This window comes from Pteronotus mesoamericanus, unplaced genomic scaffold (genome assembly GCF_021234165.1).
Source record: "Pteronotus mesoamericanus isolate MK-2021 breed Mesoamerican mustached bat unplaced genomic scaffold, CSHL_Meso_final contig_73, whole genome shotgun sequence".
NCBI lineage: Eukaryota > Metazoa > Chordata > Mammalia > Chiroptera > Mormoopidae > Pteronotus > Pteronotus mesoamericanus.
In genome coordinates this window covers 15,529,270-15,552,561 of record NW_026555245.1, presented here as the reverse complement: position 1 = coordinate 15,552,561, position 23,292 = coordinate 15,529,270, and the positions used below count along the sequence as shown (strand labels likewise).

Genomic DNA, 23,292 nt, shown 5'->3' with positions numbered 1-23,292 from the left:
AGCTATATTGGAAATGTTCCTCCAAACTAGAACCTCTTTGCTAAACTAGGGAAGGTTTCATTTTGGGAGGGATTTCTTACCACTGGGGACAAAGGTAGGACTGCCAATGTTAGCCACCTCTCAATGATCATTTTTCCCATCCTATTTCACAAATGGGACTTGACTATAAAGCACTGCAAACTAACCACCCTCAGTATATTGATTTCTGGGGAATTTAGACTGAAGCACCTATCTATTAAATCCCATCATCTCCTTCGCCATGGAAGCTATCCAGAAGCCAAGGCTTTCATGCCATTTTATTTTATGGAAATAAGAAATTTTTTGAACTTAGGTCATTACTAGAGACCCCATATGCAAGGAAAAGGAAGAAAAGAAGCCATTTCCATCAAAAAACATTTATGGAAGAGGAATGTGTCTTGCAAAACCCTGAAGGGAGATCCTTTCTAATCTAGCAGGGAGACTGGGAGCCTGGTGGACCTATTTAGGTTGAATACTATGAAGCACCTTGTTGTTTGACAGTAAGGGGTCCAAATCCAGCATAAAAACATATAACTTAGAAGATGCACACATAGTGCCTTCTGCTCAGTGCACATCTGTAAATATTTATGAAGACACTGAGCTGAAATTCTGGGCTGTGCCCTCATGCTGAAGGCATGACCCTTCCAGATTCTCCCACATCTGAGGTATTTGGCCTTTAGGGGATGAGGAAAATTTCCACAGGAAGTTTGGGGCACGTCCCGCTGTGGAGGTGGCCCTTGTGTATAAAATCACACAGGAGCAGCACGAACCTCTCTGACTCCCTTCTGATCTTTTCTTTTCTTTCTTTCATTCTTTATTTTTTTTTTAGCATCTTAATACAACACAGATTTATTATCTCACAGCTCCTAAGGGTCAGGAGTCTGGGCATAGCTTAGCTGGGTTCCCTGCTGAGAATCTCGTCAGGCTGCAATAAAGGTATCAGTTAGGGTGGAGGTCTTATCCAATGCCCAACTGGAGAAAGAACCACTGGCAGGCTCACTCAGGCTGCTGGCAGAATTCAGTTCCTTGAGGTAATTCCCACCTGATAGGATCACTCACCAGTTTTAAGAAGGAAGAACATATGCCAAAAACCTAGTGCTTGCGGCACAATGAATGTACATTCATTCCATTCGTTCTTTGTTTATTAACAGGTGATTTGAGATGAATTCTTAAAAATCTATGTTCATTTTCATATGATTAAAATTATATTCATATAGAGATTTATTAAATAAGTGACAGAGGATAATAGCAAAGTTGGAAATGTCAAGCAGAAGGTGAGAATACTTTATGCATATCATATAAATTTGTGATTTTTCTTAGATAATTTCAGACCAGAATATTCTTCTGCCTGAGGTAATCAGTAGATTTATAAATAATCATGAACCTTATTGATTGAGGAAAAAAAATCAGATCTTAACAATCCCAATATTTAATGCCATTTTTGGCACTTGAGGAATGCTACATCATTTGTTCTCTTATAACACAATCAACTGTTTTTGAGACTCCCTATGCCCATTGCATTTCTATGCATACTTAGAAATTTGACTTTTTAATGTTTGGAAAGTCTTCGATGTGCAAAGGAAGCAAGATTTCTTCAAGACATAAACTGATGGCTTATACATCATTGAGGATGCAGTTCCGTGGAGGCTTCTTCTCTCCACAATAGGTATCTGGTTCTTTGCAAAACAAACAAACAAAAAACAAAAAACCAACAACAACAACAAAACACCCAAAACTTCATGAACATTTGCTAGATACTTTGCATGCATTATTGTCCTGACTGATTTGATCAAATTATTGATCCCAGAAATAATTGTCAGAGCTAAAAACAGTTGGACAGTGGTAGGGAACAGCCTAGACAGCACTGGGACCTAGAAAAAGATGTGCCTGTAGCAATAAAGGAGGTGCCCAGGAGAGTGGATTTTCTATGCAGTGGGCAGAATTTGGTATTAGAAGGGTAGGGCAATGGGCAGTGGGAGGACTAGTAGCAGTTAGCATCAAGGAGGTTCAATATGAGATGATGAGATGCGCTCACCATCAGGAAGAGTATGTTGACTGGATGTCTGGAAAAATAAGAGCTAACATTTGTAAGAGCTTACCCTGTACCCTTGGGCACTGCTCAAAGTGTTTTCCTTACATTTTCTTATTTGATCTTTTTTAAAGCTCTGCAGCATATTTAGCATCCTCATCTTACTGATGAAGAAAGTGAGTCTCCCAAAGTGACATGATTTGTAAATGGTGTGACTGGGATTTGAACCAACATCTGGTTGGCATGCGATACACATACTTTTAACCACTCCACTATACTGCTTCCACAGGTAGGACCCAGTCCAGAGAGGCAGGCAGTAAGGCATTCAGGAAATCTGATGAGAAGGCCTTTACCTAAGTTCAGGGGGATAAACTTGAGCCCTGGGAATGAAGTTGCAAAAAGAAAAAAAAGAAAAGAAAAAGGAATCAAACAAACAAAAAAGGTAGCGTCCTTGTCTTGGATATGCAAGGCACTAAGAACTAAACAAAATAGAGACATAGGCATTGTTATTAGACCTGGCTTATGAGGTTTTAGCCAGAATCACACCATGGGTAAAAATGCTGAATTCCACTTTAGGTGATGATTAATTCTGGGAGAGAGCCAGAGGGCTTAGCTGTGAGGACAGGAACCACCGAGGCTAGGAAGCCCAGAGGAGCTCAGCCCTACAGAGGATAAAGGTATAGATTTCAACATCAAAGGGTCAGTTAAGGTGAAATGAACAAAGACTGCTCCCACATCAGCACATCAGCTCTGAACCACATTGGGGAAAAAAAGGAAGAAAGCAATATAAATTTCTTACTATAGTATAGTAAGATAGTAATAAGAAAATTACTATCAGTATAGGAGGTGATCCTATACATGATGAGAAATAATTGACAATTAACATTACCATAACAAAGCACATATATATATGCTTCAGGTTCTCGCAATATTCATCAGGTTCTCACAGTAATCCCATATATATGGAGTTATATCGCACTGGAGCTTTACGTTCTAAACTCAGCACAGAATGTGAAAATTGGATACTGTCAAAATTGCCCTAGAAAGTTCACTAAATTAATTACACTGTACAACGTATCCAGTTTTCTGTATATTATACCATTTCTATGTACCACATAGCCAATTTTCTTTTTTGTGTTGAAATATGTAGAACAGATTTCATTCAGTGGCTACTTATATGACATGTTTTTTCATATATGTGTGTATATATTGCAGTGGTCAGGTTGCTTTCAGGGTTTTTTTTCCTGAGTACGTTGAGTGACTTCCTAAATACTGAATGTATACCTAACAGGACTCCACTGTTTTATTATTCCTATTTTGCAGGTAAGGAAACTGATGACACAGTTGGCATATGCATCATAAATTTTTAAACCAAGGTTATACTTTCTAAGTCCTGCGTGGGGTCCACTGCATCACCCAGTGACCCCAGCACGATCACCACACCCAAAGGACAGTCCATTCATTGGCGAATAAAATCCCAGGGATGCAGGGATGCCAACAAGTTCCCCATGACTCATGCCCCAGCCACACTGCCAGAGTGATGGCCTGGGATTTAGACCCATCACACTGTGTCTTGGCTAATAGAGGTCGTTAATACATGGAGCTCTAGCTGTGCAGATGTGCCCAGCAATGACGTGTGACCTTCACTGAAACAGGAAATTTCTTTCTGTTACTGTTTTCTGATGCCTGCATGTGACTAGAAAGCATATTCGGGACCTGAGGCACATGGAGCCTGACCTTTTTGGCAGGATGGTTTAAGTATTGGTTTTGATTACTGTCTGACTTTGAAAGAGTATCTGTTTGGGAGTTTATGGCCCTTGCCTGACCCCTTATAAGACTTTATCACTTCCAATTAATGTCTCTTAAATCAGCTTAAATTGCTTAAGCAGCAGTATTCGAAGAAGATCTTTCCTCCCCTCCTGTCATTATGTCTCCAACACTGTGGCTAGCAAATCTCCCCCAGGCTCTAGGGCTGATGCGTCATAGTGGACAACCCAGTCCACGTGTGATGTCTGCTCTTCTTTGCCTTTCTTATTATTTGTGTTTGCTTTAACATCTCTGAACCATTGTTTTCTGTTCTTACTGGTTAAAAAAGATGTGGAAAGTGAGTGTAGTCAGCAGGAATGGTGGATAACGTACTTTAGAAAATTCTGTCCCCATAAAAGCAATAAAAACACTGACAACAATTTCAAAACCAGTTTTTGAAGAACTTGAAATCAGCCAAAGACTTGCAATATTTGAGAGCATTTATTCAAGAAAAAGACTGAATGTCATTAAGAACAGTGAGCTTTGTGTTATTGTAACGTACCCTGTTCCCAACCTGATCTTCGCATTCGTATGGAAATTAAAGGAACCTAGATAATCAAAACAATCTTGAAAAAGACAATGAAGTTGGAGAGCTCACTCTCCCCAAGTTGAAACTCATCACAAAGTTATGGTAAACAAGAGTGTGTGGTACTGGTATGAAGACACGCATGGAACACTGGAATAGAATTGAGAGTTCAAAAATAAACCCTTATAGCTGGGCTCAATCAATTTTCAACAAGGGTGCCAGGAGAATTTAATGGGCAAAAATTAACTCAAAATAGATCAAAGGCCTAAATGTAAGAGCTAAAACTATAAAATTCTTAGAAGAAAGCATAGGTAATAAACCTTCATGACCTTAACTTAGATAATGGTTTCTTAGTTATTTATACCAAAAACACATATAATCAATGAAAAAATAGACAATTGGACTTTATAAAATTAAAAAATTTTTGTACTTTCAAAGGACAAGAAAGTGACAAGACAATCAACAGAATGGGAAAAAGAGTTGGAAATCAAGTATCTGTTAAGATCTAGTCTTCAGAAAATGTAGAATTTCTTATAACTCAACAATATAAAGAGAAATACTCAATTTTAAAGTGGGAAAAGGACTTAGACATTTCTTCAGAAAAGATGTACAAGTGACCAATAAGCACATGAAAAAGTGCCATACATCATTAGTCATTATAATAAATACAAATCAAAAGCACAATACATAGCACTTCATGTCTACTAGAATGGCTACAATTAAAAAGGAAAACAAGATGGACAATAGCAAATTCACTGTATATAGATGTAAAGGTGTTAGTGACAGTTACTGCAAGGGCCACATTTCTCCACAGAGAGTACCTGGGTTGACATGTGGAAGCAGTTGCTATTTGTACCCCCTGGGTGGTTGTTAAGACGACTGCTAGCTGGAGGTGCATCTTGATCTTCAAACCCTTCATGGGCAAGCAAGGCTCCCTGAATACTCACCCGCACTGTGCCCCAGCTGTGAGGATGGTCATTAGCTGCAGGGCTCTGGGCCGGTCTGTACTCAGTACTAGTACTTGGGTACCTGCCACAGAGGCAAGGATTCTGGCTGGGATTGGCATTCGAGGCAACAAACGTGGAAGGAGGGGGCTGAAGGACATCAAGCAAAGCAAAGAGGACCTTCAGTGTCTTTCTAATAAGAGTTTAGTGTTGGGGAACCCAAAATGCAAGGGGTGAAGTGGATGGCCACATGACGGAAGACAGTGGTTCTGATGCTAGAACCTCTGAGCAAGCTTGAGATTCTGCAGGCCAGAAAGGCAGCAGGCCCCTGGGGACCCACAGACAGATCAGGTCCCTGCCATGGGGAGCCGATGACCAGAGCTGGATTTGGAAGTCTCAGGTTAGGGTTCTTGATTCCAATCCATTTTTTTCCCCCATGGAAATGCTGTTCTACACCCTGGTGTAGCCAGCTGAGTATCACTTGTCAATATTAGGAAGATAGGGGAGAGAGAGCAAGAAAAGGGAAGAGGGATGGAGAGAGGGAAATGAAAGGTGAAGGGAGAGGAGCAGGAAGGGGCAAGGAGCAGAGAAGGCAGAGAGAAGGGGAGATGGGGAAAGAGGAGGAAGGAGGGACTGAGAAAGGGCAAGAGGGGATGAAAAGAAGGAAATGTTGATTGCTAGTCCCAGAGTACCCACGGCTTTCCAAGACCCATCCCACATGTTTTGCATGTGCTTCTCATTTAGTTACCAGAACTGTCAGATTTGGTCATGGTAGAGTCTGAGACTCTTAGGGAGATTCCTAATGAAAAAATTAGGTTACAATGAACTTTTTCCGTCTAGGTCCCAAGATCTGAGGGAGCCAAATCAATTCCATCTACTATAATGAGGCATGTTCAGTGCAGACTGAATCATTAGGTATAAGGGGAAGCTACGGAAGGAGGAGGTTGAGTTTGCTCCAGCCTTGGGTATTTCCCTTGCTCATGCTGTTCCTCCAGATTCTGAAGCCTGTTAGCCAGAGTTCTAGAGCTCATATGCATGTGGCAACCAGGAAACTGAATGAAGTGTGCTAAGTGGGCTTGGCATAACATAATAACAGGAAAAAGACACTTGGCTTCAATGTCAGGAGGTAATGGGGAGTAGTAGGAATTATGTCAAAATATAACCTACATGCCACCTCTGATGCGGTGGCACTACTCAGCTCCAGCCCGTTGCTATCACATATCATGTGTAAGTAGCCTCAATGTTCTGGACCTTCTAATTTTTCACAAGAAGACAGAGATCCAGGGATCAGGCAACATTCAGGGGGCGAATAAAAGCATCTGTAGGTTGCATCTGCCCTCATATTCGCTGCACAGTTTTGTATTTTCCTGAGTTGCCAATAGAAGCTTGATCCCTACCCTGTGTTCCTTTCTCTTTCCAGGCCATTACATTTATGTGGACACCTCCTTTGCCAAGCAGGGAGAGAAAGCCCTGCTGCTAAGCTCTGACTTACAGGCTGAGGAATGGAGCTGCCTCCGACTGGTCTACCAGATAACCATGTCTTCAGGGTCTCCATCAGATCCCAGTCGGCTGAATCTCTACTTGAGATTTGAAGATGAAAGCTTTGATCGCTTGCTTTGGTCAACTAATGAACCTTCGGACAGCTGGCTCATAGCAAGCCTGGATTTGCAAAACAGTTCGAAGAAATTCAAGGCAGGTAGAATTTAGGAGAAAGGTGCAGGGCTTTCTCTATGGCTTTATGCTATCCTGAGGTTTTCTGAAAACTGCCACCATTGAAGTTAGTTATCTCCTGTATGTGATGTTTTATAGGCGATGCAGCAGAGAATATTAAAAATGGAAATTTATATTTTGTTTATTCCTTAAAAGAGCTTCTTCCCAGAAGCTCTTTTCTGTCTTTTTAAATGATACTTCAGTACAAATCTAAATGAGGCTTAAACCAACCTCCTCAATGGAAATTTATTTTCTAATGAGCTTTAAAGGAACATTCTCATTTCCTATAATTTTGTTTCATTCTTCTAAGTTGTGTATGGTATATGCTTATGTTATTTTCCTAATGGTTTGTTTCCTATAAATTTTAAACAAAACATTAACTATAATAAAAGGAAAAATGAAAATACTTTGAAAGAGGAAAACTACTTAACAGACATGCTCTGATTCCTTTTCAAAGATAGAAGTTGTTCCATCAGAGCCACTTGAAAAAAGTAGCAAATGTAAGATGAAGTTGGATGTGTATTGAAGTAGGAAAGGAAGATGGATCTTGATTTACTTGGCCATAAAATGTTCTATTTAGTGAGAATGTGTTGTGGAAGATACAATAGAGGCTTCATGAAAATGTTCTCCATTCCTAATACCCTTTCCAATTTCCTATCCCATTTCACTTCTTCAAAAAGGGTTGAAATACTGTGCTCTCCTCTACCCCTGTCTGCGTGCAGCCCCTCCCATTTTGGGTGGGTGGAAGGAAGGAGCACTGAGGGTCTCAGTTCCCTATTTTACAACCTCCTCTCAACAGTTCATCACACCCTAAATCTACCAACACAGTTGCAAAATATTGGGCTAAAATCACCTAAGGAAAAGCAAATACTTTCAGAAATGGGACCAAACGTGGACCATACCAGTGAATGAAATCAGCCACATAATTGTCATGCTTCTCTCTGTTTTCGTGTGAAATTTTCAAATTTTCCAACAATATATTTAATAGAAACTACAAGGTAATTGGTTTGAGCTGCCCCCATCACTTGTGAAGATCTCATATCACTAGTCAGATTATGCTTTCTACCTCCCTCAAGAAATATTTTTCCCTCTGAAGACTCTGCCCTCTCTTTCTGGTCATTCTCAGAATGGATTTCCCCGAACGCGCAAGCTCTCCTCTCCACCCACAGCCAGCTGATGTCACCAAAAGCACTGCTGAGAGCGGTGCTTGGGATAATGATGGAAGACAGCCGCCTCTGAGCTTTTATTGGACATCTTGCTCCTCTCAACCTTCCGTGTATAAAGTAAACACACACATATTGTTTTAATAAACTCTATCATGAAATTGGTATCCAATATCAATTAGTTGAGACAGACAACCTTGTTTTGCCTTGAATTGCTGAACAGCTCCCAACTAATAGCTGAAACACTGAAGCAAGGAAACATGACATTTTGAAGCCTAACTCTCTTTCCCCCATATGTTGTACAGATTTTAATAGAAGGTGTGCTGGGACAGGGAAACACAACCAGCATTGCACTTTTTGAAGTCAAGATGACAACCGGCTACTGTATTGGTAAGTGGACTTCATTTTCATTGCATCAGAACATGAATCTTTTCCTAAAACCCCCTGTTGCCAGAGGGAATTGAATCCATCCTAAAGACAAACTATTTTAAAGAATGCACTGCATTATGCATGGTAGCTAAAATTCTTTGCTAGGTTCACTAGAATGGCGTATTTTGTTTCCCTGTCTTTAGCATAGGAAGGCTCATTAGAGTTTGCTGGACTAGCTGGATTAATGAGAGGAAAGTAGATGCAGCAACTGTAAAACCGGAGTTGCTGCCTTAACCTCAACGTATTCTAATAAAAATAATTTGCAGTTTGCTGTGAACTAAGCTTTTGTTACATTTGCCAGAAAAGCAACATCATATGACTGCCTTTCCTCACTTGACTCTGTTGCTCTCTGGCACCTCATTGCTCCTGTCTTTATAATCACCGTTGTCAGTGAGATTCCACTTGGGAGCTCTTATGTGCCAGCTCCTGAGAGGGTGTAAAAAGAAGACGTAGTCCATGTCCTGTGGTTGCTCACCTTCTGTTGTCTGCCCCTGAAGCTATTTCCACATATGATAAATATTGCCAGAGAAGGACAAGCTATGCTGTGGAGGTGTGTGGGCGAGTAGAGGAAATCGGAGAAGTCTGAATTCAGGAGATGCATTTAAACCTGGGTTTCAGGAGGGACTAGAACTTAGTGAAGTCAAGGTGCTGAATAGGAAGACTCCAGGGGGAAGACAGCGCAGGGCCTGCTCAGGCAAAGGCAAGGAACTATGTAGGGTGTTTGAAGTGAGAATTAGGACTCTTGAGAAGTGAGATTAGGGAAGAGTCTGGGTCCAGCTGCGGAGCCTGGGTTAATGAATTCTGTGGTCCAGACGTGCTAAGTCCCAGTCTGCAGGGGAGGGGCCTGCAACTGTGGTCTTCAGATGACGGGCTGCCACATGGAGAAGTGAGTTAGAAACAAGGAAGATACACAAGAGATGGGAAAACCCCTAGAGAGCGATTGTGACCTTACAATGGGGACACGATGAGGGTCTCAAATTGGGGTTGGTAATGGAATAGGGAAAAAGCGGTAGATTTGAGCATTTTTTCAGCACTGACAGTACTCAGAGATTAATTGGCTGTGGAGAGAAGAATCAAAGACCATTCTGAACACAAAAGAGCCTTTGCTAATTCCCCAATTCTTACTTCTCTGTTTTGACATTCCAATGATGACGCTAAAGCAAGTAAAGAAAACAGACTAAGGATGTGACTATTTTCTGAAGATACAGTGAGTTTAGACCCAAACTCCCTTCCTTGAACCTCCCGGTAGCTCCCATGTGGTGGCTGCACAGGTCTTACACAACCAGACAACTGTCAGGCATGCCTGGTGGAGCGCCACCTGCTGGCTCAGTCAACTCACTGAGCCCCACAACCTCCGTTTTTCTCCTGTAAAATGGGGATAAAATGCTTCCCTCATAGGATTTTTGTGGGGACTGATGTGATCATAAGTATGAAGGTGGTTCATATGGTGCTGGACACTCAAAAAATGTTTATTTCTTTTCTTCAAGTCACTTGATAGTTTCTGGTTTGTTTAAAAAACAAAAGGAGAGCCAATACTTTTATCTTGTTAAACTTATGTGCACACTCTCACCTCTTCTTTTTTCTGTACACTCTCTTTGATTCTCACAGTTCCTCATCTGGAAAATGAGGTTAATAGTAGTATCTATCTTATTGGGTTGTTTTGAGGATTAAATAAGTCAATTCATACAAAGTGCTCAGAATAGTGCCTGGCACAGTGAGGAATGTTTTGCTTTTTATTTTACTCTGTGGCCATCTTTGACACTGAGTGTTGAGCATTGGTTAGCAGATGCTGCAGTGGAAAAGTTGCTAATGAAAACATTAAAATGTTTCAGGGTCTGCTAATATAAAACCACATTGATAACTGTATCAGTCAAGGTCATGGCAGGAAAGTGGAAACAGAGGGTGCATTCAACCTGCATAATTTGAGGACAGTTCAGCAAGGAACTACAAAGGTGTGAGTGGGTAGAGGAAACTGTAAACTAGTGCTGTAAACCAGGGCTAGTAACAGTGATGACTCATGAGCTGTTACCTTCTTTAGATCTGAAGGAGTACCAGAACCTGGAGACAGTAGCTTTGTGGCGAGAGTTATCTGTGTCCCCATGAGTGGGACACAGCCAACCCAGGGTAACCTGGCAGGCAGGGAGGGCACTGGAGGAACAAGCAGTCCCAACTCCATTCTCCTCCCATCTTCCCCTGGTCAAATCCAACAGGAAGCCAGAGGGCAGGGGAGTCCATGGATATAACTTACACAGGTCAACCTCTGGAGGACAGAGCGGGGTGAAAAAAAAGGGAGGGTGGGCCTGAAGGGGCCAACGGGAGACGACCAGCACAATCACACTTCATATTTTTAAGTGATGATTATGGGGGTCAGTGGAAGCACTGGCTTGTGAGTTTCTTGTTCCTAATAAATGAGTCTGTTGACTGGGAACAATTTATCCATGCAAATATGTCAATGCCACTAAAAATGGGGAGGGGGTCTCTTTATCTTGTGTCTGGTCTCTATTCAGTAGCTGCAGAAGGACCCAGAGCTTAGGATATGCCTGCCCTGCCTATTTTATCTAACTAGATTCTTATTTACAAGAAAAACAGAGGATTTTTGCATTGGGAAAGATGCCTTTTAGCTCTGGGTGTTTTGACCACCATCAGAAGGGAAGAAGATGGAAGAATGGGCTACCAGGTGCGAGAAAAGGTGGACAATAAAATTCCTGGACCTAAGAGCATAGCCCTAAATGCTGCTTTGAAACAGGATGACTGATAAAAACAGCTGGCTTGTACCAAGCCCCAGCCATGCGCGTGACACTGTGCTGGGAGCTGTCCCCACTTACAACTTTCACACATGAAGGAATGGAGGCTAAGACATATAGTGATCACTGTACGCCAGAGGGCTAGTAAGCTGGAGAACCACTGTCCAGAGAGGCAACAATGAGTTAGTCTCAATTCATTACAGGCTCTCTCTCTCTCCTTGACCAATATTACCTGGGGGTCCTGGTTTCAGTGGACGAAGGGAGGGAGAAACATATTTTGATATCTAAAAGCAAACTGCAGCGAGCACGGGAGTCCCCAGCTGTGACTACATCTCCATGACATGTGTTTTTGTTTCTCTTCTGCTAGAATGTGATTTTGAAGAAAATCATCTCTGTGGCTATGTGAACCACTGGAACCCCAATGTGAACTGGTTTGTTGGAGGAGGAACCAGTCAGAATTCCCACTCCATTCTCCCGCAGGACCACACCTTCAAGAACGAACTGGGTGAGCTGGGTACAAATGGACTCCTTTCCCCGGGATAACTCTTCCTGCCATCTCTTCCCACCCCCTACATTGACCTAACTGTGGCCCTGTCAACAGAGAAGGGAGGAGAGAAGGGGGTGAGGAGGGTCCTTTGAGAAACCTGGTGGAAGAGAAGAGAAGAATAAGCCATCTGATAAAGACAAACTGCAGATGCGAGAGCTCTAGCTAAGAGGAGGGCCACCTAGTTAAAGGCTGTTCTTCACCCCTGACCTGGTCTTGCTATTTTCACATTTCCATTATTATGCTTTACTTCCTTATCTCTTTGCTGTCAGTATTTCTTATTTCTGAAGACAAGGCTGCATTAATCTTAAGATACTTTTCACAAAAAAATAGATCAATTGATGGGAATTCCTTAAGAACACCCCCAGTGGTAGTGAGGTGAGTGAAGGCACAGGATGAATCCTGAATGTGGTGTGCCGCAGGGCCCCCTAGTGGCCACAGGGACTAGTGCTCTGTAGGGGAAATTTGACCTTGAAGGAGAAAGTTTCCACAGAAGAGAGACCAGAGCAAGGTAGAACAAGAAAACAAAACAAAACAAAATGCCTCAGAAATGTTCTTTAGTTCCATCTAGGATCACTTACATAAAAAGTTTAGATTAAAGAAAAGACAAAATATTTTCACTACCGTCTTTTAAAAGTAAGGCAGGTATAACACTTTGGGGAATGACAAAAGATGGAGGTTTCCATGTTTATATCTGTACCTTGGTCCTAAAGACCCATAGCCCATCTCCACTGATGGCCATTGTAGGAACCACACTATACCTGAGTGTTATGTGTGGAGTGAACGATAACCAATAGTGATAGATTAATCCATAAATCTGCATGACTATTTTAAAAGACAATTGAGTTAACTCAAAACTACAAAGTGTCTCCACCTCTAGATGTGTTTGTTTAAATGAATAAAGCAACTGACAGTCTCTTGGAGTTTCAAAAAAGAAACTTTTTCTTAATTGATGGGTGTAAGCTAATTTTGAGATTGTTTTTCTGCCATACTTAGAATCTAGTGCAAGGAGTACAGCAAATCTTGGAAGACTAATGCATTAAACGTGCAATGACCCTTGGTGTTGTTTCTCAGAGGTACAAACTTAAGTATGGGGAGTTGTTAAAGAACTTTTTCCAATTGCTTGAACATTAGCTCCAAGGTCAGATCCTCTGAGTAACCTATGTCATGATCTAATGCTGATTTATGCAGTGCATCATTTTTCATCCTCAGGGAAGGTGAGGATTGGTTGGCTGGGAAGAACGCATTTATTGGGACAGGCAACAGAGCTGTAGACTAGTATCAAATCATTTATTTGACTATGTTACCTGAATGTAATCCATCCTTTGAAGGATGCATCGCCCCCAGTCCTTGCCCACTCTCATTTGTGACCACACACATTTTGACCATATTTGTGTCAACAAGGAACAGAGAAAGGGGTAAGGTTGGGGGTCCTGATGCCTGTGCTCCAGGCCCAGTTGTCAGAGCGCTGCGTTGCTTCGGGCATCATTACGTTATTATTACCCTTAACTCCTCAGAGTCTTCATTGACCCATTTGCCAAAGAGAAATCACTTAACTGTTCTTTCTTTACCTAAGGCTGTACATCAAAGTCTCCAAATTCATCATCCATTGAGATCTATTCTTAAATGTTTTAGGTCCCTCCTGAGTACTCATAAGCACTCTGCATTTGGCATTAGAAAAAAAGAATAAAAGAGGTCTAAAGGGCCTAAGGGGTAAGAAAAATAGGACCTGTCTTTTCTAATATCTTAACCAGCAGATGTTTTACTATCTATATCAAGAGATAGGCCTAATGATGCGTGGTCTTCCCTGAGGAGCACTAGGACTTGGTGGTAGGACACTGCCATCCTTGCTGTGGTCATTTGCCTCTCTCCTCTCCTGCTCCCTCTCCCCACCCCATCTTCCCATCTCCGTTTTCCTATCTTTCATCCTCTTCCTTGGCTATCCTAAAACACCACCCTAAGGCAGTCAGCTTCACCCCCAAGCATTGCGTAGTCCCTTGAGGTCAATACCAAGACTTAATGAAGTAGCTGGGCCTGAAAGAAAGAAATCTATGGAGAACTTTTACCTCCCTTCCAGCAACCCACCATATTATGTACTCAGTCCAATGAGAGCCTGAACACTAGAATGAGGCTTCTTCATTCATCGCTCACACATTCATTCATTCAACAAACACATAATAAACACTTTTTATATGTCAGACATTTTTGCGTATCCTGGTGATACAAAAGCAGTCACTGACCCCAAAGAAATCACAGGAACCAACTTTTCCAAAATGTTTTCCTTGTAACACCAGTTATTAAGGATAATAATCATTATATGAGGGAAGAGGGGCTACACTTGTATGTTGTCAAATAAGCTGGGGAACTTTGAGCTAAAAATAATAAACAGATTTCTTTACTTTAGGACTTCTTAGTGCCTTTAATATAGTTTTATATTTATATTACGGCATTTCTCAAATTATTCAAATATCAAAGTTCTGAGTAAACATTTAAAGCAACACATGACTAACAGAGGTACAAAATAAATGATATGGGACCAGGAAAGTGAAAGGCTACCTTGGATTGGGGGTTCAGGGAAGGCTTTCTAAAGGAAGTGATACCAGAACTGGAATTTGCCAGATGAATAAGGAGAAGATAAGTGCAGCGTAAACAAAGGTGTATAGGCATGAGAGTGGACGGTTTATTAGGTGGTCAGAGAGCACTGAGAATGCCGGGATGTATGACGATGGCAGAGTAGCCCCTAGATCCGAGGTCACGTTCCTGCCAACGACAAGCAGGATGCCTGGGTGTCTGCATTCCACTCGCCTCCTCCAGCTCTTCTCTGCCACTTCACTAGAGCTTCTCTTCAGCTTTTAGACAAACGTTTTGCAAAAACATTAGCCAAACACCCCTCTCCTTCCCACCCAATGCACACACATATGTGCACGCACACACGCGCACACTCACACTCATTCACACTTCTCATATCTGGACTCCTAGGTAAGTAAGACTTTCCCCTATAACGATGAGGTTAGAAAGATGAGTTCTAAAGATTTTTAAATATTTTATTTGAAAAACACTTTGCCCCTATGACTCAAAGGCCAAGATCACTCTTTAAAACAAAACACCCTGCAATGTTCTAAATAAGAGAGAGGTTGCCTTTCTTATTGCTTTTGCCTTCTGCTGGGTATATTGATTTTCCCTGAGCTCTATCAATTTGGGTGACAGAGTAAAGATTAAGTGGTTCAGATGTCTGCCCACAGCAGCAGATTTTTCTCTATATAAATTAATCTCATGTTCATTCGTATACAGGAAGCAGTTTTTACTTTTGCTTTCAGGTAAAAACTGGAGAAGCAAACAGCGAGGGGCCAGGGGAAGCTGTGTGCTTGCTCAGAAATTTTAGCACTTCCGAGAGGCTGAAGGAAGTCTTCCCAGGAGGGCTTTGGCCTTTATGTTGTAGAAAATGGAACAGTGAATGAATATCTGAAAAATAAGATGTAAATATGAATTTTCTTTTATTCGGTTGGGTGTTTACATCAGTTAGCCTCGAACAGTGAGTCAGATTTTTCAAACGAGCACTATGTCTCCAAATTCTTGTCTAGTGATGATAATGGCTAAAATACGCAGTAAGAATTGTGGTGGACCATATTTGGAATATTGGAGGGGATGGAATATTACCTGCTTTCCCTTAATTCTGATGCATCATATATGGATTTTTCTTTTTGAGTATTTTATGAAGTGAAACAAAAATCTTTTAGGACATAACCTACTGACAGACCATTACTGTTTTCTACCTGCCTTAGCAAAAAGAAAATAATTGCTGGAAAAATAATGAGGGAAATATATGTCTTTGCTGAGATTTTTAAAATTAAATCTACCCATGGCACTACTGTACAAGGAGCTGACCAAAGTTTCAAAACCTATAATAACATCAGAATTATTTTATTCCATTGAAGACCCTGCGATGGATGGATCATCCTTCCATACATGACACTCTTTTCTCATTTCAGTTCAGATTGAGCTCAAGCGTCATCTTAACAACACCTATTCATTTGCTCTCTGCATCGATCCATTTGGTTCATTGCCTAAGCGCTCAGTAGGGAGGCAGCTTTATTAATTTTCTTCCCATTGCCTTTGTGTAATCTCTCCTGGTTCTCCATTCCCTGTCCTTGGATGACTTACCATTTTCATTTTAAAGGATTAAGTTCATTACAAAAGTGCACTTTATCCTTCATCGGACAGTTCCTTTAACTTGTGGAGGTTGTACAAGTAACCACTGTTATCTGTAATTATGAAGGAAAGAAAAAAACAAAACAATAAAGGATTAAGTCCAGTCAAGTCAAAATTTGAAAATCTCATTCAATTCAAATACTTCCCCAGCCAGAGCGCAGTAGGGCAGTAAAGAGAGCGCTCATGCTTTATTTCTTCGCACTTCTCTCCTTTGCCCTTCCCCCACTCGTGGTGCTGCTCCTGGCTCCTCCCGGGTAGGGGGAAGCATCATGAGGGTGGAACAAAAAGGGAAGGGGAGCGGACAGAAGGTTTTATGTGACCAGCCCTGTTTAATCTGGAGCTGATGCCCTTTGTGTTGGAGGAGTCCAAATGCTGGTCATTTCTCTCATGGCCGACAGAGAATCCCACTTCACTATTCCCAGGCAGAAGCGATGCACCCTCCCCGAAACCCCTTTATCACCTGTAAGTAGTGGTGCACCCAGCCAGCCCCATTCTGGTGAATCTACCACCCTCCATGCAGTCCTTTGGAGAGGAATCCTTCAAGGCACCCGAGCCCAGCTATTGTCTGAGTGGCCCACCTTAGCTACGGGAAAACTCAAATCTTTACCCCATCAAACTCTAGAAATACAGCTCACTGGCAACAAAATCCTTTCTGTCCACTCCACCCCACCTCTATGTCCCTCCTACAGCCATCTCACCTTTAGATCCATGCAGTCAAGAGTCAAACACCAGCTCTAGTGCCCCACAAACTCCAGTTTCCACTCATCAAGTTCTCCCAGTAACGCTGACCACCCCCGTCTGGTAACCTAAGGCAATCACAGAACTCTGCCATCGCAGAATTTCTGCACGCATGGGTGGGGCTGTGGTTAGATGGAGTTCCCCTCTGCCACCCTCTCTGCAAGTGGTTCCCTTAAGACTCCTCTCTTGGATCTGGGTAAGAACAGGACACATTCCCTCCCCCTCCCTAGAGGAGGGGATGGGGTCAAAAGGAAGCACATGTCAGGGCAGCCCCATGACAACTTGTTTCAAAGAAACCCTGTTTCTAGTCTCTCTGATCCCTCTCTGGTCTTGTTATATTGAATATATACAGGCAGGAGGGAAGAGATGGGCTCAGTCTGGTGGAGCCGGCTTAGCTGCCAGGCCTGCTGCAATGCAGCATTTTCTCCATTGATGGTCTGCACTGCTCTTTAGAAAACAGACATATTTATCACCCATGGTTCTTGGCATTGAGGTCTTAGGAGGGACTAGGGGAAGTCCTACTTCATATTCATTTAAATTTTAGCCATCCCTGAAAGCTGTATAGAAAGGCTAGAATCTGACTCTATTATAGTAAAATTCACCCAAACCCATAGAACAAAAGGTTCTTGAAGAAAACTGTTGGATTCATAAACCAGGAGAACAGGCATGATAACCTGTAACTTTGGTTGCTGCCTCCTCGCAATGGCAGCAGACCAGTGAGTGTTTCCAGCTGGCACACATTTCTGCAGACCAAAGTTTCCCCTTTGTCCAGGAGACGGCTTGTCCAGACAACCATGACACGGATGCAGGCGTCACAGCTAGAGCACACATGTGGCCAACGGGCGGAATCACAGCTGAGTCAGAGAACGCCTCAGGCCTGGCAGCCAAGCCAAGGGCAATCTTTGTGGAATCCTGGTTAGCCAGACTGTTTGAATATAAAAGTTAGGGACTTCCCTCAAAATTCCTTTCCTAATTCAAGGGAAAATGGTGAACTCGCAGGGGCCACTCGTTCCCCAGGACAAGTCGAGCCAACCCAGGGGCTGCTGCAGGAGAGGAGGAAGGTGCGCATGTGCGGTTGCTGCCAGAGGGGTCTGGGCTCTGGCTGGCATCGCTGAGAGCTTTGGTCCTTCAACAGAATTGGAAATTGTGTCTTTCCCCTAGAAACTGCAGGCTTTTAGTGTATAATCCAGACTTAAGGGGAAATAGACCAGCTCCCAGCTAGAGTGTGGCAAAGGAGCACAGACTTTAGAAGAGCAGCAACAAACTTCTCAATTTTTAATCTTGTGGGGAACCCATTGTCTCTTTCATAGACCTTCATTTCCAATTAAAATATAATACTTACAAATGTTGGTGGCCTATAGGGTCCCCAATGATTTGGTGGATTATTGGATCCTGTCTACATAGGGTCTGTCTATACCTCATTTCATCCTACTCACACTTAAAGGATCTAATAAAAATTGCCTCTCCCAGAAATTCTGGAGGCTCTAGAACCAGATAGGAGGGTTGGCCTCATTGAACTAAGCAGGAAAATCCTCATAATACCAGACACTACACACAATTTCATGAGAACTCCAGGCTACCTTTTTCATTCCCCTTGAAATGGTACACAACATGGTGTCCACAACTAGCCAACTGTTTGATCAGAGCAGGTTGTACCCAACAATGACACACACTCAGCCTGGGAAGACACCTGGTGATTCTTGTATCACCCCTGCCCCTTCAACTGAGATGATAAACTTATGATGAGCTACCTTTATTTTCCAGTGAAAAACAGTCTTATTCAGGTTGTCAGTAAACAGTACCCAACAACAGCAAGGAATGAGTGATAGGAGCCAGGCTGTGCGGCGGGGGGGTTGAGGGGAAGCAGTATGTGGTCTAGTCTAGTGGTTCCATAATAGGCTTGTCAGCAGTCCTGTCCTTATTCCCAGAAGTCTCTCTGACTCACTCTGGGCAGATCACATTATGTTTGCTGGATGTTCTCTTGGGTCAGAAATATGATTGTGGCTCAGTTGGCCTAGTACCTTATGCATGTGTTTTTAATGAGGGGCTTTAACTGCAAATTCAGGAGTTAAAATATTGTTCACACAGCAGGTGAGTAACTAGCCTTTAAAGAAGATGGTCAGATTTCTGACAACTCTGAGGAAGATAATGCATAATGGGACAGGGTCTGAGACATTTCCCTGAGCAAGTTATCATGCACTCTGGAAGTAGAATGAGTAATTTCAAGTGGATTTGTGAGCTCTCTCCCAGATACACTGAGGGTCTCTGAGGGTCTTTGGAGGTGTTCCCCACACTGGGTGGAATGATTTCCCTGCTCATGGCTGTGTGAGTCAGGTGTGACAGGGATTAACCAGGGGAAATGACTGTGAGGGATAACTGGGGAGAGAGCTGGAGGAGCTGGGCCAGGTCAGTGTATCCATTAGGCATGGCAGTCCCAGTACGTAGGCACCATGATATTTTTAGGGATCTATGAGAATGTTTATATTTTATTTATTTTAAAATCAAAATAAAAGTGAATGTAATGACAACAAATATGAGTCCTAGGTTATATTTATCATTATACCAATGCAGTTATAACATACAATTTTTAATGCATTTTATGGAGAAAGGTGCCCATGCCTAGGCTCCACAAAAGCCATGATGCAGCCTTGGGTGGGAGAGCTTGCAGCACCAGACGGAAGGCTGATGCCCATGAAGGGGAGGAGCTGGGCCCATGGGGAGCTGCCAAGGAGCCCCGTGTCACAGAGACTGGCCCTGCTCTGGTACCCCTGCTGGGCTTGGCCGCTGGCTGAGAACAGCCCAGTATGGTGTGGCCTTGGCACAAACACTGTTGTGGATCCACATGTGAGTCAGCAGGTGGCTGTCAGTCAGCTGTGGTCCATGCAGCAAGTTCAAATGAAGGAAATGTCAGCAGCCCACCTCCATGCCCCCACAATGAGGTACCAGGTGAACAAGGTATTATAGCTCTTCTACCCGGTTCCCCCAGTGGCATATCTTGGAAAGAGATTGTTTCATTGATAAGACATTATTACCAAGGGCACTAAAAAGTTCCTCTCTGGAGAACTGGTGGTCGCTGGGGTGGCAGGAGAAGGATCGAGTTGGGGGACTGGGTAAAAGATAAGAGGGTGTTGGGAGGATGGGTGAAAAATGTGAAGGGATTAAGAAGCACAAATTGTAGTTACGGAATAGTCACAGGGATGTAAAGTACAGCATAGGGAATATAGTCAGTAATATTGTGAGAACTATGTATGGTGTCAGAGGGGTACTAGGTATATTGGGGTGATCACTTTGTATGTTATATAAAGTCCAATTACTGAGTTATAAACCTGAAACTAATACAATATTGTATCTCAGCTGTAATTGAAAAATAAAAGATTATTTTATTGTATTCGTTTAGCTAAGAGGGCATCGGAGCATGGCCTTCCTTGCGTATCAGAGGTTCTTTGATTCTGTTCAGTCTGCCATTCTGATTCTTCCTTTAAAATCTCTCTCCGGGATGGCAAATTGGGTTTCCATCAGCTGTTTCCAGCCTGCAGATATGTTTATTTGGCACTGACACAAAGTTTTAAAAATTATGGTGGAAGGTATTGTGGGTTGAATTGTATTTCCTCAAAATTCATATGTTGAAGTTCTAACTCCCAGACTTCAGAATGTGACCTTATTTAGAAATAGGATTGTTGTAGATATTAGTTAAGATGAGGTCATCCTGAAGCAGAGTGGGCCCAAAATCCAGTATGGCTGGTGTCCTTATGAAAAGGGGAGATTTGGAGAGAGAGGAAGACACGCACAGAGGGAGAACATCCGGCGAACACAGAGGCAGAACCTGGGTAAGGCCAGCCAACCCCTGGAACAAGGAGAGAGGCCTGGAACAGATTTCTCCTTGCAGCCCTCAGCAGAATCCAATCCTTTCGATACCTTAACCTTATTCTTCTAGCCTCCAAAACTGTGAGACAATAAATTTCCGTTGTTGAAGCTGCTTCGTGTGTGGTACTTTATTATAGCAGCCTTAGCAAACCAAAACAAGGATATCACTTAAAATAGATAGATTTGTGATAAAAATCTGTATTTTGAGCTCCAGTGGGAAAAGCCTGCAGCAACAGCCTGGATGTCAGGCCATCAGCTGGGAGGAGAGGGACGGGTTCTCAGGATGGGCTGGAGGACACAGGTCCAGCAAGGGGCCGCCGCTTTTGCCACCAGCCGCTTGCTGCAGCGAGAGAACATGGGCCCAGGGCTACCAGATTTTCTGAGTTTTCCAGAGAGGCTTGATTTCTGTTCCTCACTGCTGATGAATATGATTTCGAATATTGGCAACTAATTTACTACCCTCCTTTTTGTTCTCTCTGACCCAATCTACTTAAATCATATAATTGATCCAGTTGGCTTTCTGAGCACCTGAGTTTGTGATCCCCATTTATTCACAGTTGCAAGACTTGGTGAGTTGATAAGAAAAATGAGGTTTAAACAAGAAAGGTTATTCAAGGGGTTGAACAACTTGCTACCAGGAGGAAATAAGCTTTGATTTGTCCATCTTTCTCCTCTGCCTTGTTGAGGTGAGGACCTTTCTGAGACCATATTTGTGCTTTGAATAACCATTGGTTGAAGGGCTACCACATACTGGGCAGTGCTAGAGGCAAAGTGTCCAGTGTGTGAATGCATATATTCCTATTTTGCCAAAGATAAAAGGGATTCTCATCAACGAGGCATAATGTAATAAAGATAAAAATATTAGGCTGTAGTTGTTTTGAGCTTGCAAATAGAAGGACAGCCTATGGAAGCTACATTGCATAGCATTCCTCTGTCGTTGCAGCTTAAATAAATTCAGACAAAATTGTTAATAAAAATAGCTTCAACTTTACATTAAACAGACAGTAGGGGGAACATGGTATTAGAATCCATAATGGCATTACTTTATTTCATTATAATTATGTTAGGCAATTACAATGTGACAGGCATATGATAAACACTTCATATACATAATCTCATTTCATACTTATATCAACCTAATGAGAAAAGTATTTGATGCTCATTCTAGAGATCAGGGCATTGAAGACCAGAGAGATTCAGTATTTTACTTAAGGTCACAGGGCTAGTGAGAGGTAGAGCAGGATTCAAATTTAGTACTTTCAATGGCCAAATCCAGGCTCCTCCCCCTTCTGCCTCACCATTTCTCAGTTTCACCAAAATGTCTCTAATGGAGGTCAGCCTCTAGGTCCAAAGCCCACTGAAGCCTTCCCAAGAGTGGTATCACAAGTTTGACCTTCAAATCCTAACCCTATCTGCAATGTTGATTGACCTACTTGTTCTGTTAAAGGGATACAACTTGTCACTCCTTATGAATTCAAAAATCTTAGTTTCATTCAAAGAAGGTGCAGTGACGCTTTGTATGTATTGTAAAGGTGTATAAGAAGGTCCTTCTATGTCTTTTAAGGACAGATGGAATGCTTGATATGTTCTTAGAAACCTTATTAACCCAAAGGCGGCTTGGAGGAAGGGGGCTTCTGGGGTTCTGCTTCTTTCCACAGTTGTGTTCAGGCTGTGAAAACTCAAGCACTTTACAGATGATACATCTACCTTTCTAAATGTATGTTCGCTTCAGTCAAAAGTAAGGAAATAAAAAAGAATGGTCCTTACCTTGCATTTAGCAGAGCACAATGAACCCCATGTATTTGTCTTCAAGGTTCAATATTCATCAATCCATGGCCAAACTGCTTTCATCTGTAACCCTTTTGCTTCCTCTCCACCACGCTCACTGGATAATTTCAAAGTAAATCCCAGAGTCCCACCATTTCATCGGAAAATCCCCCAGCCTGTCTCATGCTGTGTTTTCTCTGTGTGGTTTTCAGGCCACTACATGTATGTGGACTCGGTTTACATCAAGCACTTCCAGGAGGTGGCGCAGCTCATCTCCCCGATGACCACGGCCCCAATGTCTGGCTGCCTGTCATTTTATTACCAGCTCCAGCAGGGCAATGACAACGTCTTCTCTCTTTATACTCGGGATGTGGCCGGTGTTTATGAGGAGATATGGAAAACCAACGCTCCAGAGAATCCTGCCTGGAACCTCGCCGAAGTGGAGTTCAACGCTCCGTACCCCATGGAGGTAGGTGTTCCAGGTGTGCCCTGACGGGCCGCTGTGCAGGGCTGGCCCACACAGAGGCATGGAGATCAGGAGGCGCGGCATCTCACACTCATTCTTTCTTTTGGGCTGTGTCTCAATCTTTTTTTTCTTTTCACTTTCTCAGCCTCCTCCACCTCCCTCCCTTCCTTTATATTCCCTTCTGCCTTCCTCCTTCATCACATTCATTTGCTAACAAGGCTATTTTTTTCTAAGGACAAATATGGAAAAGCCAGTCAACCAACTAGACTTTAGGGGCACACTCTCCCTTTGAACCTTGCACTATGGTTATAGGAAGGTCAAAGGAGATCAATGCC

General features: G+C 42.6%; 1 protein-coding gene across 1 annotated transcript in view; it reads left to right on the top strand.

Moving 5' to 3' along the window:
* The window catches only part of MAMDC2 (MAM domain containing 2), a 124,569-nt gene that overhangs the window by 50,614 nt on the left and 50,663 nt on the right, over positions 1-23,292 (top strand). Inside the window, exons 3-6 of the mRNA XM_054583036.1 lie at positions 6,744-7,015; positions 8,502-8,586; positions 11,737-11,874; positions 22,704-22,960. Coding sequence (XP_054439011.1) covers positions 6,744-7,015; positions 8,502-8,586; positions 11,737-11,874; positions 22,704-22,960 — 752 coding nt within the window. The remainder of the gene's footprint in view (positions 1-6,743; positions 7,016-8,501; positions 8,587-11,736; positions 11,875-22,703; positions 22,961-23,292) is intronic.